This window comes from Anomaloglossus baeobatrachus, chromosome 4, assembly GCF_048569485.1.
Source record: "Anomaloglossus baeobatrachus isolate aAnoBae1 chromosome 4, aAnoBae1.hap1, whole genome shotgun sequence".
NCBI classification, from domain to species: Eukaryota; Metazoa; Chordata; class Amphibia; order Anura; family Aromobatidae; genus Anomaloglossus; species Anomaloglossus baeobatrachus.
In genome coordinates this window covers 565867227-565883733 of record NC_134356.1, presented here as the reverse complement: position 1 = coordinate 565883733, position 16507 = coordinate 565867227, and the positions used below count along the sequence as shown (strand labels likewise).

The window sequence follows — 16507 nt, the reverse complement described above, 5'->3', positions numbered from 1 at the left end:
GCAGAAAATTCCTGTTAGGGCTTATTTTTGGGAATACACGGAAGATCCCAGAGGTAAGAAATAGGAGGGAGGAACTAATGTAAACCTTGTCCTCCATTAACACCAATACTAAACAGAAATGTGTGCACATTACAAATTGTTTTGGTGCTAAATTTCAAATAAAATCTTTATTTTCAATGTTTATTGTTATATCACAATGAATATAAGATAAAGAAGCAATTTCCCAAAAATAGTAACCAAAACCAAACACATATATACGATAAGCAACATGAGGAGAAATACATTGTTACACTTTTTTTTATTGAATATATGGTATATGACAAACCTATTTAATATCCCTGATTGTGCTCTTGTATGTGCTCGCACCGTGCACATTATCTGTATAAAAATATCAGCTATAAAATATCAACTGGCATCACTTTTCTGAAAATGTGTGTAGATAATAAAGTGACATTTCATGCATCTAAAGTGGGATATCCCATACATATATTACATATATGAGTGACATCTACAGATACAATAGAAGCCGGTAAGTGTCCCAGGTTCTTACATTAAAATACTCCTTGGCCAGGATATTCAAGAATTGGTTTGTACTGACCAAAAGGTCTTATTCAGATAGTTGTATTGTACTTGTAATTACACCAGCACTTAATGAGTCTAAGGCTATGTCCGCACGTTGCTTTTTACCTGCTTTTTACCTGCTTTTTTGCTGCTTTTTCAACTGCAGCGTTTAATGCCAAAATGGATGTGTTCTGCTTTTCAAGCAAAGTCTATGGGAAGTTGGGTTTCTTGTCCGCACTTTGCAGTTCAAACTGCAGCCTTTTTGTTGCAGAACTTTGGTCAAAAACTCAGCTTTGCAGTGCAAAACCCAAATGGCAAAAACAATTGACATGTCAAAAAAAAATAAAAAAATTGGGAGTTGCGTCATTATTTTCCCATTTTCCAAGGCCCGTAACGCTTTCACGTTTCAGCCAATGGAGCCTTTTGATTTCTTATTTTCGCGGGGCAAGACAATGTTTTTATTTATACCATTTTGGGATAGATATGCTGGTTTGATCGCTTGTTAAAGCATTTTTTGTGATATTGCAGAGATCAAAGAAACTTAATTTTGTGTGTTTATTGATAGTGTTAATCATTTTTATATTTTGATAGGAGTTTTCTGAACTCGGCGATACCACAAATTTGTATTTTTTTTATCTTTAGTTTTAATGATGCAAAAGAGGGGTGATTTTAAGTTATGTTTTTTTTATTTTTTTTTTAAAACATATATTTTTTTTAGTTTTCACTGTTCTCCATAGTCCCCTTAGGGTACTTGAAGCTTCAGTCGTCTGATCACTTGTGCTATATTCAGCAATTCCACAGCATTGTTGTATATAGTGAAAGTCATTCTCCTTATTAGCCCGGCCACAGGTAGGTTTCAAAGGAGCGCCAATATGACAAGCACAGAGGTCTTCAGTAGATCCCCTACATCATAGCAACCCATCGGCGACCTACATGATCATGTCATGGGCACACCAATGGGCACTAAAAATGCTGGTGCATGTTAAATCTTGCTGTTAAAGTTTGAAAAAAGGATTTAACAGGTTAACATCTGTGGGTCGATCTCCACTCTATCTGTGATTGTTAAGGGCACTTTACACACAGCGACATCTAAGGGGGAGGTTTGTTGGGAGTCACAGCGGCGTCACTAAGCGGCCGCCCAATAGAAGCGGAGGGGCAGAGATGAGCGGGCGGAACATCCCACCCACCTCCTTCCTTCCTCATTGCGGGTGGTCGCAGGTACGGTGATGTTCCTCATTCCTGCGGTGTCACACATAGCGATGTGTGCTACCGCAGGAACGACGAACAACCTGTGTCCTGCAACAGCAACGATAATCGGAAAAAGAACGACGTGTCAACGATCAACGATATAGTGAGTATTTTTGATCGTTAACGGTCGTTCCTGCGTTTCACACGCACCGATGTCGCTAACGAGGCCGGATGTGCGTCATGAATTCCGTGACCCCCAACGAAATCTCGTTAGCGATGTTGTTGCGTGTAAAACCCCCTTTAGAGGCAGGTCCTGGCTGTACCTGCCGAGTTTGGGGAAACCTCACCCCATGAGCCCACTCCATACGCTCACTTCTGATTTGCACTGTGCATATGGATGTCATCAATGGGATTAAAAATTCTAAATAGAATCCCCTTTAATTGCTCAGATTACACTGTTCTACATATTTTCAAACGTTGTCAGGTTTAGACGTGGATTCAGCCATCTCTTAATGATTTTGACCCCCTGAATTGAAATCTGTCAATGAGAATTTGTAGTTTGCTTTTGTTTCTATGATATCAAAAAATGTTCCTTTTACTGTTAGGCTATGTGCGCACGTTGCGTAATTGCATGCAGTTACGCTGCGATCTGCATCTATGGAGATTGTGCAGGAGCCGTGCGCACGTGGTGTATTAGAGCGCAGCGCTTCGGCTGCTGCCTGAAGTGCGCGTTCTAAGAAGTAACATGTCACTTCTTTCCTGCACTCTGCATGCAGCCTCCGCTCTGTCTATGGGAGGGGCTGCACTCAGAGCGCATGGAATCGGCTTTTTTTTTTTTCATTACGGACTGTTTCTGCAGCGATTTGAAGCGCACGTGTGCTGTTCAAATCGCTGCAGAAATCTCTGCAGGGACACTATACAACGTGCGCACATAGCCTTACATTAATTAATTAATGAATAAAAGTTTCAGTATTTTGAAATGTTATTATCTTTGCAAATAATCTTCTAAATTAATATTTTATATTTACTTAGAGGAAACTTAGCAACAATTCAAATCACTAAAACTTGTCTAAACACTACTGTATGTGAATTATAAAGTTACAGAAATTACACGCCAAAATTTGCTCCTCACTCAGTGATAATTCTTTTTTGTTTGTATCTTGCTCTGTTGCATCGGATCACCTCTTACAATTGTCCAACAATAATCTGCGACCAATGATGGATTCCATTTTCCCTGATATTTTTTCTCCATAGCCACAATATCTTGGTGCAATCTATCACTTTGCTCGTCACTCACTACTGCATAGTTTGGTAGAGAATAGTCTAGATGCGAATGTAATAAATTCATCTTTAACCCCTTCACGACCGGCCGATTTTGCACCTTTTTTTTCGCCACCCTTCTTCCGAGAGCTGTAACTTTCTTATTTTTCCGCCAATATAGCCATGTGAGGGCTTGTTTTTTGTGGAACAAGTTGTACTTTTAAATAAAACCATTAGATTTACCATATAGTGTACTGGAAAATGGCAAACAAATTCCAAATGCGGAAAAATTGCAAAAAAAGTGCGATTGCACGATTGTTTTTGAGATATTTTATTCACTGTGTTCCCTGTATGGTAAAACTGATGTGTGGGTATGATGCCTGAGGCTGGTGTGAGTTTGTAGACACCAAACATGTATAGGTTTAATTTTATCTATGGGGTTAAAAAAAAACAGTTTGTCCAAGAAAGTGGCGCACGTTTTGCGCCATTTTCCACAACCCACAGCGTTCTCATTTTTCAGGATCTATAGCTCAGTGATGGCTTATTTTTTGCATCTCGAGCTGACATTTTTAACGGTACCATTTTTGCAGATGATACGTTTTGATTGACTGTTATCGCATTTTACATAAAATTTGCAGCGTCCAAAAAAACGTAATTTTGGCGTTTGTAACATTTTTGCTGCTACGCCGTGTACTGAGCAGATTAATTGATTTTTTATTTTGATAGATCGGGCATTTCTGAAAGCGTCAATACCAAATGTGTGTATATATTTTTATTTTTTAACCCTTTAATTTTCAGTGGGGTGAAAGGGGGGTGATTTGAACTTTTAGCTTTTTTAATTTTTTTTTTAATTTTTCAAAACTTTTTTTATACTTTTTTTTTTTATTTTACTAGTACCCCTAGGGGGCTATAAGGATGAGCAGTCTGATCACTCATTCTTTTCTCTCAATCAGAGAAGTACCACTCAAATCAGGAGAAATGCTCATCTCCTGTAACCTGCAGTACGCAGCTGCTGGTTACATTACCTGAGTCATGTGAGCTATAGTAGTCATCACATGACCCTGTGCTACCATGACAATCATCAGATCCACGTGATCCCTGGCTGTAGTGAATGTCGGAGAGGCATTGTAGTGATATTCTCTTACACAACTCTTCCAAACAGAAAGCAGCAGTGTTTTGTGTATCCACTCTGGAGACCAAGTAAGAGGGCAGCCACCTTTACATCACCACCACAGAGAACCCACAAATGTTGGTCATCGCATCACATCACCCGGCACGTCCTGATACTCTCCGGACAGGAGCATCTCAGCTGCATGGAAATACATGCAGCCGACCTGCTCCTCTCAGGAGAGTGTGTAGCCGTGTCGGGTGATGCAATGCGAGACTCGTGCGAGTCTCTCGCAAATGTGACTCCGGCCTAATTAAAGATTGTGTTTTGGAGACACTCCTGCTTTTGTCATAAAAAAATACTGATTAAATTCTAATCTAAAATACTGATGTGTGAATAAAGTCTAAGGTCATGGGCACACGTGTTGGGTATTTTGTGAGTTTGAAAAACAGTCAGCATCTGGCCGCAGCATTTTTGGCAATAAATGCACCATTTCTCCAAAAAACTCTGTGTATAAAACCTCGATTAAAAGTACAAGATATCCTACAGTATGCCAGATAGACAACCAATTATTGTTACATTTCAGTATGATTAACGGAAACCTGTCCTGTCCAAAAATGTTATTTCTCTGCAGATAATAATTATAATAATTTTATTCATTTATATAGCGCTATTGATTCCACAGCGCTTTACATACATTGGCAACACTGTCCCCATTGGGGCTCACAATCTAGAGTCCCTATCTGTGTATCTTTGGAGAGTGGGAGGAAGCCGGAGTACCCGGAGGAAACCCACGCAAACACGGGGAGAACATACAAACTCCTTGGAGATGGTGTCCTTGGTGAGATTTGAACCGAGGACCCCAGCGCTGCAAGACTGCAGTGCTAACCACTGAGCCACCGTGCTGCCCCTAATATGGAGATAGTGCTTGATTCCAGTCATCGGGATAGCACAGCCAGTGGTTACAGTCACCTCTGACTCACAGTGATGCGCTAAAATCACACCCCAACATTTTTATTTACAGCACACACACACTGGCGGCAGACTGAGACCGGCTGCACACAGAAACTGCAGAGCAGGCTGTCAATCAAAGCGTCAGGAAGTGATTACAGCTCACGCACTGTATAGAGAGCAGTGACTGTAACCACCCCGAGGACTTGCAAGGAGTGGCTACAGGTAGAATATAACTTCATTTTCTCCCTGTAGCCACACTTCCTGTTAGGCTGCCAGTTTGGATTTTAATGCTGTTTACCTGCAGATTAACCCTATATCAGCAAGTAAATAGTGTTTTTAGATATTACAGGCTCCTTTTAGATTAACCATGGGGAAAATAAAGAATATTTCTCAGGTGAATGTATCATTCCTATAATTGTGCATTTGTAGTGTGCGAGTTGTTATCCTCATACATTTTGATCGGTTTGAAGTTGTTGTTTTCCTGACTATTGTGTTGTGGATTTATTAATTAACTCTGTTTACAGTATAGTTTGGGTATGATGTTGTGCACTGCTAGCTGAATGTGGAAAGCTCTTCTGTAATAGAGGTTGCTATCTGTGCACTATAGAACATATATGTACAGATCAATCGAGCCACATGTTTGTGGGATATCGTAGTGTGCGGTAAGTTTTCTCTTTATGTATGGAAAATAAAAAAACAAAGTTATATGCACCAATAGTGTAAATAAAAGTTGAAGGGAAAGTTGGAAAGGTCAGAGGTATATATAGAAGCGCATCTAGAGAAATGTTCTGCACCAGAATTGTCTAAATGGCTTCCAATAATTACGCTAATGGGACTCTCAGAGAGTTAAGTCTAATAACAACACAAAATGCAGCTCTCCACAGATACCGTAGTTCTGTCTGGTTTGGGTGTATTTCACTCACATGTCTATTAAAGAGATGCAAAAATGGTATATACTTTAGATATATAGGAGATGCACTGGACTTTTACATTTTGGAGACCAAAACATCCTTAGGTTGCCCATAAGAACCAACTGTCAGCTGTCTGCTGGATTTAATTTTGTGTATTAACTCCTTTAGAGATGGCATAAGGTAGGCTTCAAAATATCGACTGCAGTGTTGTTCCAGTAGATGTTGGCCCATCCATAGAGGTGAAATCTTTGATGGTCATCTCAGAGTCGCCTAGTTGCTTGCTGTTCTTTGCCCTTCTCGACACCAGACCACCAACTCTTCTGAGCCAGTTGCGGACGTCTTCTTTGAAGGATGGAGTGTACAATCCATATACAACAGGATCTGTGCAAGTGTGAAGAAGGCCAAAAAGGAACAAGCTATGATGAACGTACTCAGGGGTAAGGTGGATCATTTCTGGCTGAAACCAGTACCATATTCCTAATAGATAATAAGGAGTCCAGCAGACCATGAATGAGACCACAATCACTAATGTCATCTTCAGTGTTTTCAGACGTGCTTTGGAGATGAGGTCATTTTTACTTCTTGCTAGCTCTGTCAATAGAAACACATAAATTATGAGATGTTTGCAGTTCACTGACTAAATCATCCATAGGGACTCCACTACGGACAAATACATTTGACCAATATTGCAAGATGCTAAAAGATCATTGTGTTAAACAGGGCAAAAAAGGAAGAAAATTGTCTAATTATTACTAATAGTCAGCATTTAGATGGTAATATATTAACCCAGTAAGGAATAAGCCTTATCATTTTTGGCTTTGAGAAGCTTGGATTCTTTTTGTTCATGCATTACTACATTCAGCAATACCATTTGTACTTTTGTGACAATGTAGCTGTTTAGGTTTTTAGGAATTAGTTTTTTTTGGCAGGAAGAAGTGTATTTCTCAATGACACCAAATATTTTAAATATACCCAATCACTATGTGTTAACATTATTATATGGCTTGTAATGATTGCATCAATAATTAATAATGCATTAATAATCAATATTATACATATTTAAACACTTTTAAAACATTTATATGCTTTTTTTTAACTAAACTTTTTAAACTTCTAAATAATATTTTCAATCTCACTAGAGAACCTATATGAGGCTGTGATATGTACATCTTCCTGTGGTTAATCATCTACCCTTGATCCTGTATTGACTGCAGCATCAAAGGGGTTAACTATCTAAGAATTGAGTTATCTCTAAGGCTAGTTTCACACCTGTCTTTTTTTCCTTCAGTCGCAATCTGCTGTTTTGGAAAACAGTGGAATCCGTTAACGGATTCCGCTGCTTCCCACAGACTTGTATGGACGACGCATTGCGGCTGATGGCCCTGCGTTGCATCCGCCGGCCGATGCTGCGTTGCAGCCAACGGGCAGAAAGAACGCAGCATGTAGCGTTTTTCTGCGCTTCCCAGAGCGTAAAAAAAACCCACAATGTGCTGGATTCCGTCGGCATCCATCATTTTTATAATGGAAACCTATGGTGGCGGAATTCGGCGGAATCCGTCATTTGACAGATTCCTGTGACGTATCCGTCTTTACACAACCATGCATGCTCAGTTGAGTAAATTGCTGAAAAAAAAGCTACAACAGATTCCGTTGTTTTGCAGGATCCGTCGCTTTAAATGTGCCACTATATACAATGCATCCGTTACATCCGTCACACAACGCAATGCGACGGATGCCGTACAACGCAAGTGTGAAACTAGCCTAATAATTCACACAGTTCATGCAGTTTTTTGAGCATATATTAAAGCTGGCTCCTGCTGATGATGGCACTGATGTCAGCTCAATAGCACATAAGGACACATAACAGTACATCAGAATTTGGTCTATTTGCAGTCAAAATTTGCAAAGTGGTGACCTATAAGACACTTTATGACTCAATACAGACACAAAACAAATACAAATGGATTCTCTAAATCATTACAGGGGTTGTCCAAGCTAAGATAAAAAGTCTGCAGTCACTCTATGACTATATTGTTTACAATGTAATGATCCCTGGGTTTCCCCATGTGGATAGGCGGTCACATGTCCACGTGTATGCGATTTGCGTACCTGCAGTTACATGCCAATTAGTCTCATCTCTAGTGGTAGGATACAAATTTTTAAATTTGAACCAATCACCAGGATTTTCGTATATAACCTAAAGCCAGTGCTATACTGGCACTATCAGGCTGATTCAATACATACCTGTAGTGGTCAGCTCTGATGTTTAGGTTTTGAAATCCTAGAAAGTAAAGTTTATAAAATCAGCAGCTTCTTGAGTGACAGCAGCTGAGGATCAGATATAGTGGGGGAGGGGGTATTCATAGTTATCCCCTTCCCCTGTTAGAATTAGTATAAGTATTATACACTCTATTTACTTTTTCACTAGCAGGATCTGTGCTGAGGTCATACCCATGTGACCAGAAGGGATGGGGCCTCAGCCAACAGAAAAATGTTGCTTCCTGGGACCATCTTTGTTGGCTGATGCCCCACCCCTTCTGGTCACATGGGTATGACCTCAGTACAGGTCCTGCAAATCAAATCGATAGAATTAGAATATGTATTATACAAACAGGGGGAGGTGATAACTATGAATACCCCCTTTACTTTCTTGGATTTAAAAATCTAAACTTCCGAGCTGACAACTAAAGGTATGTATAGAATCAGCCTGATAGTGTCAGTATAGCACTGGCTTTAGGTTATATATGAAAATCCTGGAGATTGGTTCCCTCTAACAACAGGTTCCCTGTCTGTGTTTAGAGACCACGCCTATTTAAAAGCCACTCTACATTTGGATACCACACCCATTTTGTTAGCCACAGCAATGTCCACGAACTTTCTTCAACCACAAAATACAAGTAATGGTAGCTAAAAGTAAAACTTTGGCCGTCTTACCCTTCCTATACCTTCACTGATGGCCTCATTGTATCCTGTCGAGTACCTGTTGTTCCAGTCAAACTGTCAGTAATTGTTTTAGTTTGGTGTATCATATTAAAGGGTTTTTCTACAACTTTTGAAAATTAGTACTAAAGGAACCCTGAACAACCTGGTAAGAATGACCTCCTTGTTCATCACCTCAACTGTCTGTTGCACTTAATCTCTGGCCTCAGCAGCCATTGGCCAAATATGTGCAAGTAACTACTGTGGCGCCCCTGAGGCGTCAGGTGCCACAGTGTACTGTATCCAGTTATAGGTGCAGTACTTATCCAGGGTTCCTGGGAGATCAGTGTCGGTAAACACCAAATAACACCATTCAAAACACACGCATTTCTTTGCCCTTTTTCCAGACTGGGTAACAGGCTAGAGACAGATCTGATGTATGGCCACCTATTGGTCAGAGCTTATCCATTCCTGCTAGTCAGAAACCCGGGAGGATATGGGCTAGTCTGGACAGTTGACATAAAGATTTAAAAGTGAGTCAGGAGTTGACGTTGAGTCAGGGAGGGTGTGAGGAGACTCAGGTCCAGTGAGAAACACAAGGCGTGACATCGGTGGGCTAAAGGAGTACGGTCGCCGGGGAGAGTACAGTGTCAGTACTCACAGGACCGAGCACAGGCAGGGTGCAGAGCCCTAGTTCAGGAGGACTCTTTAGGCTCACCTGTTAAATCTGCCAGGTGAGGGGATCATCAAGGTTTCTCACCAACTTTAGAGTCCGGGGCACAGCAAAGAGGGAAACTGGGAACTGGGACAGAGGTCCAACCCATTGAGAGGTTCAAGCTGACTGCCATATGGGCCAGGACTGTGAGACCAGGAGGGGACCCCAAAACACTATAGGCCACAGGAACCCACCAATTACAGAAGGGTGCATGGAGGAAGAGCTCACCAGGTCATAATACCAGCATCAGGATCATAGGAACACAGGATCAGCTGAGACCCACATTGGCAGAGACCAGCACCAGGCGGGTAGCAGTACCACAGAACTAGTGAGTAAAGAACAAGTTGAACCGCAATCCCTGTGTCGTCTGAATTCTTCACGCACCTCTGCATCACCAACTTTCACTATACTACAACCATCATCATTCTTCCCTGTGGCTTAGCTCTACTTGCGGAGGGCCATAACATCCAAGTTGCTAAATATCAACAACCCCAGCTGTGAGAGACTACACAGTGGCGGCTTCCTCATATAGCCGCATACCACAAGTTGCGTCACGAAAGATTTTTTTTAAATTTTATTTTCATTTATCATTTTCAAGCGACCACCAGGACCACGGAACCGGGCACCGGCCATTCGTGACACGTCCCCGTGATTCAACGTCCGGAACCGAGTATCCCACAGGCCCTGGGGTGTGTCACTACCAAGACCAATGGATTACTGAAACAGTCAGGATATCCTCTCATACAGTTAAAAAGGTTCTCCGCTCCTGGACAACCTCTCTTAATATCCCTCTTAATGTCTAGTGAAATAAAAAACAAATCTACCTACCGACAGACAATGCTCCTACTGCTGGAGCCTAACAGTGGATGCAGGTATGCTACAGTGCTCACGTGACATAAAAATGTTGTGAGATTGTGGTGTACATACAGCTTGACATGGAACCCCCTCAGGAGGTAAGTATGATTATTTTTCATTAGAAATATTAGAAACCCTGAAAAAAGGGATCTAATAGTGGACAGCCCTTTTAATTTACAGCAGAGCAGACTACCAGAGCACTGCTGAGGAGATACAGGGAGCACAATGGATGAATCTTATTTTGCTATTACAGGACAATTATTCCCTTTGGTGCAAATTTCAAAAGCTTTTTAAAATCCTCATAAAAAGGATATATGCTATATGATGAATAATAGCCCTCTTATAAAGGCAACACTAGGATCACGAAGACATTTGATGTGTGAGGTGGTACCACCAAAGATTTCGGTGGATTTCATGATGAAGAACAGCACAGGTTTCACTCCATGTTTTTATTTGGTTCCTGTATTTCTGGTACCGCCTAAGAGGCACATAATGGGTGACAAGGCACCACCAAGGTCCAATGAGGCATTCAGAGCGATGGTTGAAGAGGCACCAAAATGGGTCTGTGAAACCCGGCAATTGGTTTTTCTTGCTTTTAACTCACTGCATGCCGGCTCTCATTGACCCTTTTCCTTGCCTTTTGAGCCACTGGATTATGGCCTTCACTGATGCTTCTTGGTGCCTCCTCACTGAGGAGGCACCGACTTAGTGTCAGTTATGGCCGACATGTGGTGGATCTGGAAGCACTACCAAGAGTAAATGTAAATGAAGCAGTTCAAATATTTTAAAAGGAATTAACTGAGGCCAGGATCACAGGTGTGCGCAGTATCAAGATAGTGGAAGGAACATATGATAGATAGGTACTTCCTGATGTATGGATGGAGAGGCCCACTAAAGGGGGTGGGGACTAGAGTTGAGCGCGGTTCGTGGTTCGTGGTTCTCCAGTTCTAGGCTCGAGTGATTTTGGGGCATGTTCTAGATCGAACTAGAACTCGAGCTTTTTGCAAAAGCTCGATAGTTCTAGAAACGTTCGAGAACGGTTCTAGCAGCCAAAAAACAGCTAAATCTTAGCTTGGTTTCTGCTGTAATAGTGTAAGTCACTCTGTGAATCAAACTATTATCACATTTCAGTGTATAGTGTGCGTGAACAGCGCCTTCAGATCACTGCTGTTTCTATAATGGCGATCGCCATTTTTTTTTTTTTTTTTCTTGTCTTCCTTCCCTAAGCGCGCGCGTCTTGTGGGGCTGGCCAGCATGTCAGCCAATCACAGACACACACACACCTAAGTGGACTTTGAGGCAGAGAAGCAACGGCATGTGTGATAGGATCTGCATGTCACATGTCCCTGCATTATAAAACCGGACATTTTCTTCACGATCGCCATTATCTGCCTTCTGCGTCTTTGGTGTCAGACATCACTGTCGCAGTTCCGTCCTTTGTCCTATCGCCGATACAGCTGTATGCGCTGCATACACAGCGTTAGACAGCTTAGGGAGAGCACATTCTAGCAGTCCTTTTAAGGGCTCGTACCGGCAGGGTCAGAGAGCCATAGGTGACAGGTCCTGCAAACAGCAACAGCGTCTGTGTAGCCCAGGTCAGGGATTTCCTCCCTGCATTTCACCATTAGGAGGGAATAGAAAGGCAGGCTTCCATTCCTCTACCCAGAGCACCACAATCCTGCCACTGTACCCTCTTGTCCTCTGCACACTCCAACTCATTCTAACTAAGCCATTATACTAGCAAACACTCAGTGTACCTAGTGGCATCCTATCTGTGGCTATTGGACTTTGCTATAGTCCCACTAGTGCAAAGACATTTGCAGAGCACATCTGCCTGCATTGCACACTCCAAGTTTTTTAAACTAAGCAATTTTACTAGCAAACACTCAGTGTACCTAGTGGCATCCTATACGTGGCTATTGGACTTTGCTATAGTCCCACTAGTGCAAAGACATTAGCAGAGCACATCTGCCTGCATTGCACACTCCAAGTTTTTTAAACTCAGCCATTATACTAGCAAACACTCTGTACCTAGTGGCATCCTATACGTGGCTATTGGACTTTGCTATAGTCCCACTAGGGCCAAGACATTTGCAGAGCGCATCTGCCTGCGTTGCACACTCCAACAAATTATAACGAAGCCATTATACTAGCAAACACTCAGTGTACCTAGTGGCATCCTATACGTGGCTATTGGACTTTGCTATAGTCCCACTAGTGCCAAGACATTTGCAGAGCACATCTGCCTGCATTGCACACTCCAAGTTTTTTAAACTAAGCAATTTTACTAGCAAACACTCAGTGTACCTAGTGGCATCCTATACGTGGCTATTGGACTTTGCTATAGTCCCACTAGTGCAAAGACATTAGCAGAGCACATCTGCCTGCATTGCACACTCCAAGTTTTTTAAACTCAGCCATTATACTAGCAAACACACAGTGTACCTAGTGGCATCCTATACGTGGCTATTGGACTTTGCTATAGTCCCACTAGTGCCAAGACATTTGCAGAGCGCATCTGCCTGCGTTGCACACTCCAACTAATTATAACGAAGCCATTATACTAGCAAACACTCAGTGTACCTAGTGGCATCCTATACGTGGCTATTGGACTTTGCTATAGTCCCACTAGTGCCAAGACATTTGCAGAGCGCATCTGCCTGCGTTGCACACTACAACAAATTATAACGAAGCCATTATACTAGCAAACACTCAGTGTACCTAGTGGCATCCTATACGTGGCTATTGGACTTTGCTATAGTCCCACTAGTGCCAAGACATTTGCAGAGCGCATCTGCCTGCGTTGCACACTCCAACTAATTATAACGAAGCCATTATACTAGCACACACTCAGTGTACCTAGTGGCATCCTATACGTGGCTATTGGACTTTGCTATAGTCCCACTAGGGCCAAGACATTTGCAGAGCACATCTGCCTGCATTGCACACTCCAAGTTTTTTAAACTAAGCAATTTTACTAGCAAACACTCAGTGTACCTAGTGGCATCCTATACGTGGCTATTGGACTTTGCTATAGTCCCACTAGTGCAAAGACATTAGCAGAGCACATCTGCCTGCATTGCACACTCCAAGTTTTTTAAACTCAGCCATTATACTAGCAAACACACAGTGTACCTAGTGGCATCCTATACGTGGCTATTGGACTTTGCTATAGTCCCACTAGTGCCAAGACATTTGCAGAGCGCATCTGCCTGCGTTGCACACTCCAACTAATTATAACGAAGCCATTATACTAGCAAACACTCAGTGTACCTAGTGGCATCCTATACGTGGCTATTGGACTTTGCTATAGTCCCACTAGTGCCAAGACATTTGCAGAGCGCATCTGCCTGCGTTGCACACTCCAACTAATTATAACGAAGCCATTATACTAGCACACACTCAGTGTACCTAGTGGCATCCTATACGTGGCTATTGGACTTTGCTATAGTCCCACTAGGGCCAAGACATTTGCAGAGCACATCTGCCTGCATTGCACACTCCAAGTTTTTTAAACTAAGCAATTTTACTAGCAAACACTCAGTGTACCTAGTGGCATCCTATAAGTGGCTATTGGACTTTGCTATAGTCCCACTAGTGCAAAGACATTAGCAGAGCACATCTGCCTGCATTGCACACTCCAAGTTTTTTAAACTCAGCCATTATACTAGCAAACACTCAGTGTACCTAGTGGCATCCTATACGTGGCTCTTGGACTTTGCTATAGTCCCACTAGTGCCAAGACATTTGCAGAGCGCATCTGCCTGCGTTGCACACTCCAACAAATTATAACGAAGCCATTATACTAGCAAACACTCAGTGTACCTAGTGGCATCCTATACGTGGCTATTGGACTTTGCTATAGTCCCACTAGTGCAAAGACATTAGCAGAGCACATCTGCCTGCATTGCACACTCCAAGTTTTTTAAACTCAGCCATTATACTAGCAAACACTCAGTGTACCTAGTGGCATCCTATACGTGGCTATTGGACTTTGCTATAGTCCCACTAGTGCCAAGACATTTGCAGAGCGCATCTGCCTGCGTTGCACACTCCAACAAATTATAACGAAGCCATTATACTAGCAAACACTCAGTGTACCTAGTGGCATCCTATACGTGGCTATTGGACTTTGCTATAGTCCCACTAGTGCCAAGACATTTGCAGAGCGCATCTGCCTGCGTTGCACACTCCAACTAATTATAACGAAGCCATTATACTAGCACACACTCAGTGTACCTAGTGGCATCCTATACGTGGCTATTGGACTTTGCTATAGTCCCACTAGTGCCAAGACATTTGCAGAGCGCATCTGCCTGCGTTGCACACTACAACAAATTATAACGAAGCCATTATACTAGCAAACACTCAGTGTACCTAGTGGCATCCTATACGTGGCTATTGGACTTTGCTATAGTCCCACTAGTGCCAAGACATTTGCAGAGCGCATCTGCCTGCGTTGCACACTCCAACTAATTATAACGAAGCCATTATACTAGCACACACTCAGTGTACCTAGTGGCATCCTATACGTGGCTATTGGACTTTGCTATAGTCCCACTAGGGCCAAGACATTTGCAGAGCACATCTGCCTGCATTGCACACTCCAAGTTTTTTAAACTAAGCAATTTTACTAGCAAACACTCAGTGTACCTAGTGGCATCCTATACGTGGCTATTGGACTTTGCTATAGTCCCACTAGTGCAAAGACATTAGCAGAGCACATCTGCCTGCATTGCACACTCCAAGTTTTTTAAACTCAGCCATTATACTAGCAAACACACAGTGTACCTAGTGGCATCCTATACGTGGCTATTGGACTTTGCTATAGTCCCACTAGTGCCAAGACATTTGCAGAGCGCATCTGCCTGCGTTGCACACTCCAACTAATTATAACGAAGCCATTATACTAGCAAACACTCAGTGTACCTAGTGGCATCCTATACGTGGCTATTGGACTTTGCTATAGTCCCACTAGTGCCAAGACATTTGCAGAGCGCATCTGCCTGCGTTGCACACTCCAACTAATTATAACGAAGCCATTATACTAGCACACACTCAGTGTACCTAGTGGCATCCTATACGTGGCTATTGGACTTTGCTATAGTCCCACTAGTGCCAAGACATTTGCAGAGCGCATCTGCCTGCGTTGCACACTACAACAAATTATAACGAAGCCATTATACTAGCAAACACTCAGTGTACCTAGTGGCATCCTATACGTGGCTATTGGACTTTGCTATAGTCCCACTAGTGCCAAGACATTTGCAGAGCGCATCTGCCTGCGTTGCACACTCCAACTAATTATAACGAAGCCAATATACTAGCACACACTCAGTGTACCTAGTGGCATCCTATACGTGGCTATTGGACTTTGCTATAGTCCCACTAGGGCCAAGACATTTGCAGAGCACATCTGCCTGCATTGCACACTCCAAGTTTTTTAAACTAAGCAATTTTACTAGCAAACACTCAGTGTACCTAGTGGCATCCTATACGTGGCTATTGGACTTTGCTATAGTCCCACTAGTGCAAAGACATTAGCAGAGCACATCTGCCTGCATTGCACACTCCAAGTTTTTTAAACTCAGCCATTATACTAGCAAACACACAGTGTACCTAGTGGCATCCTATACGTGGCTATTGGACTTTGCTATAGTCCCACTAGTGCCAAGACATTTGCAGAGCGCATCTGCCTGCGTTGCACACTCCAACTAATTATAACGAAGCCATTATACTAGCAAACACTCAGTGTACCTAGTGGCATCCTATACGTGGCTATTGGACTTTGCTATAGTCCCACTAGTGCCAAGACATTTGCAGAGCGCATCTGCCTGCGTTGCACACTCCAACTAATTATAACGAAGCCATTATACTAGCACACACTCAGTGTACCTAGTGGCATCCTATACGTGGCTATTGGACTTTGCTATAGTCCCACTAGTGCCAAGACATTTGCAGAGCGCATCTGCCTGCGTTGCACACTACAACAAATTATAACGAAGCCATTATACTAGCAAACACTCAGTGTACCTA

General features: G+C 42.5%; 1 protein-coding gene across 3 annotated transcripts in view; it reads right to left on the bottom strand.

Annotated features, from left to right (window-relative positions):
- Window positions 1-223: 223 nt before the first annotated feature.
- LOC142304045 (gonadotropin-releasing hormone II receptor-like) overlaps window positions 224-16507 on the bottom strand; it is a 159190-nt gene continuing 142906 nt past the window's right edge. For all 3 annotated transcript variants that reach the window (XM_075346027.1, XM_075346029.1, XM_075346028.1), the window contains one exon: window positions 224-6573. In XM_075346027.1, the coding sequence (XP_075202142.1) occupies window positions 6170-6573 (404 nt within the window). In that variant the 3' untranslated portion in view covers window positions 224-6169. The remainder of the gene's footprint in view (window positions 6574-16507) is intronic.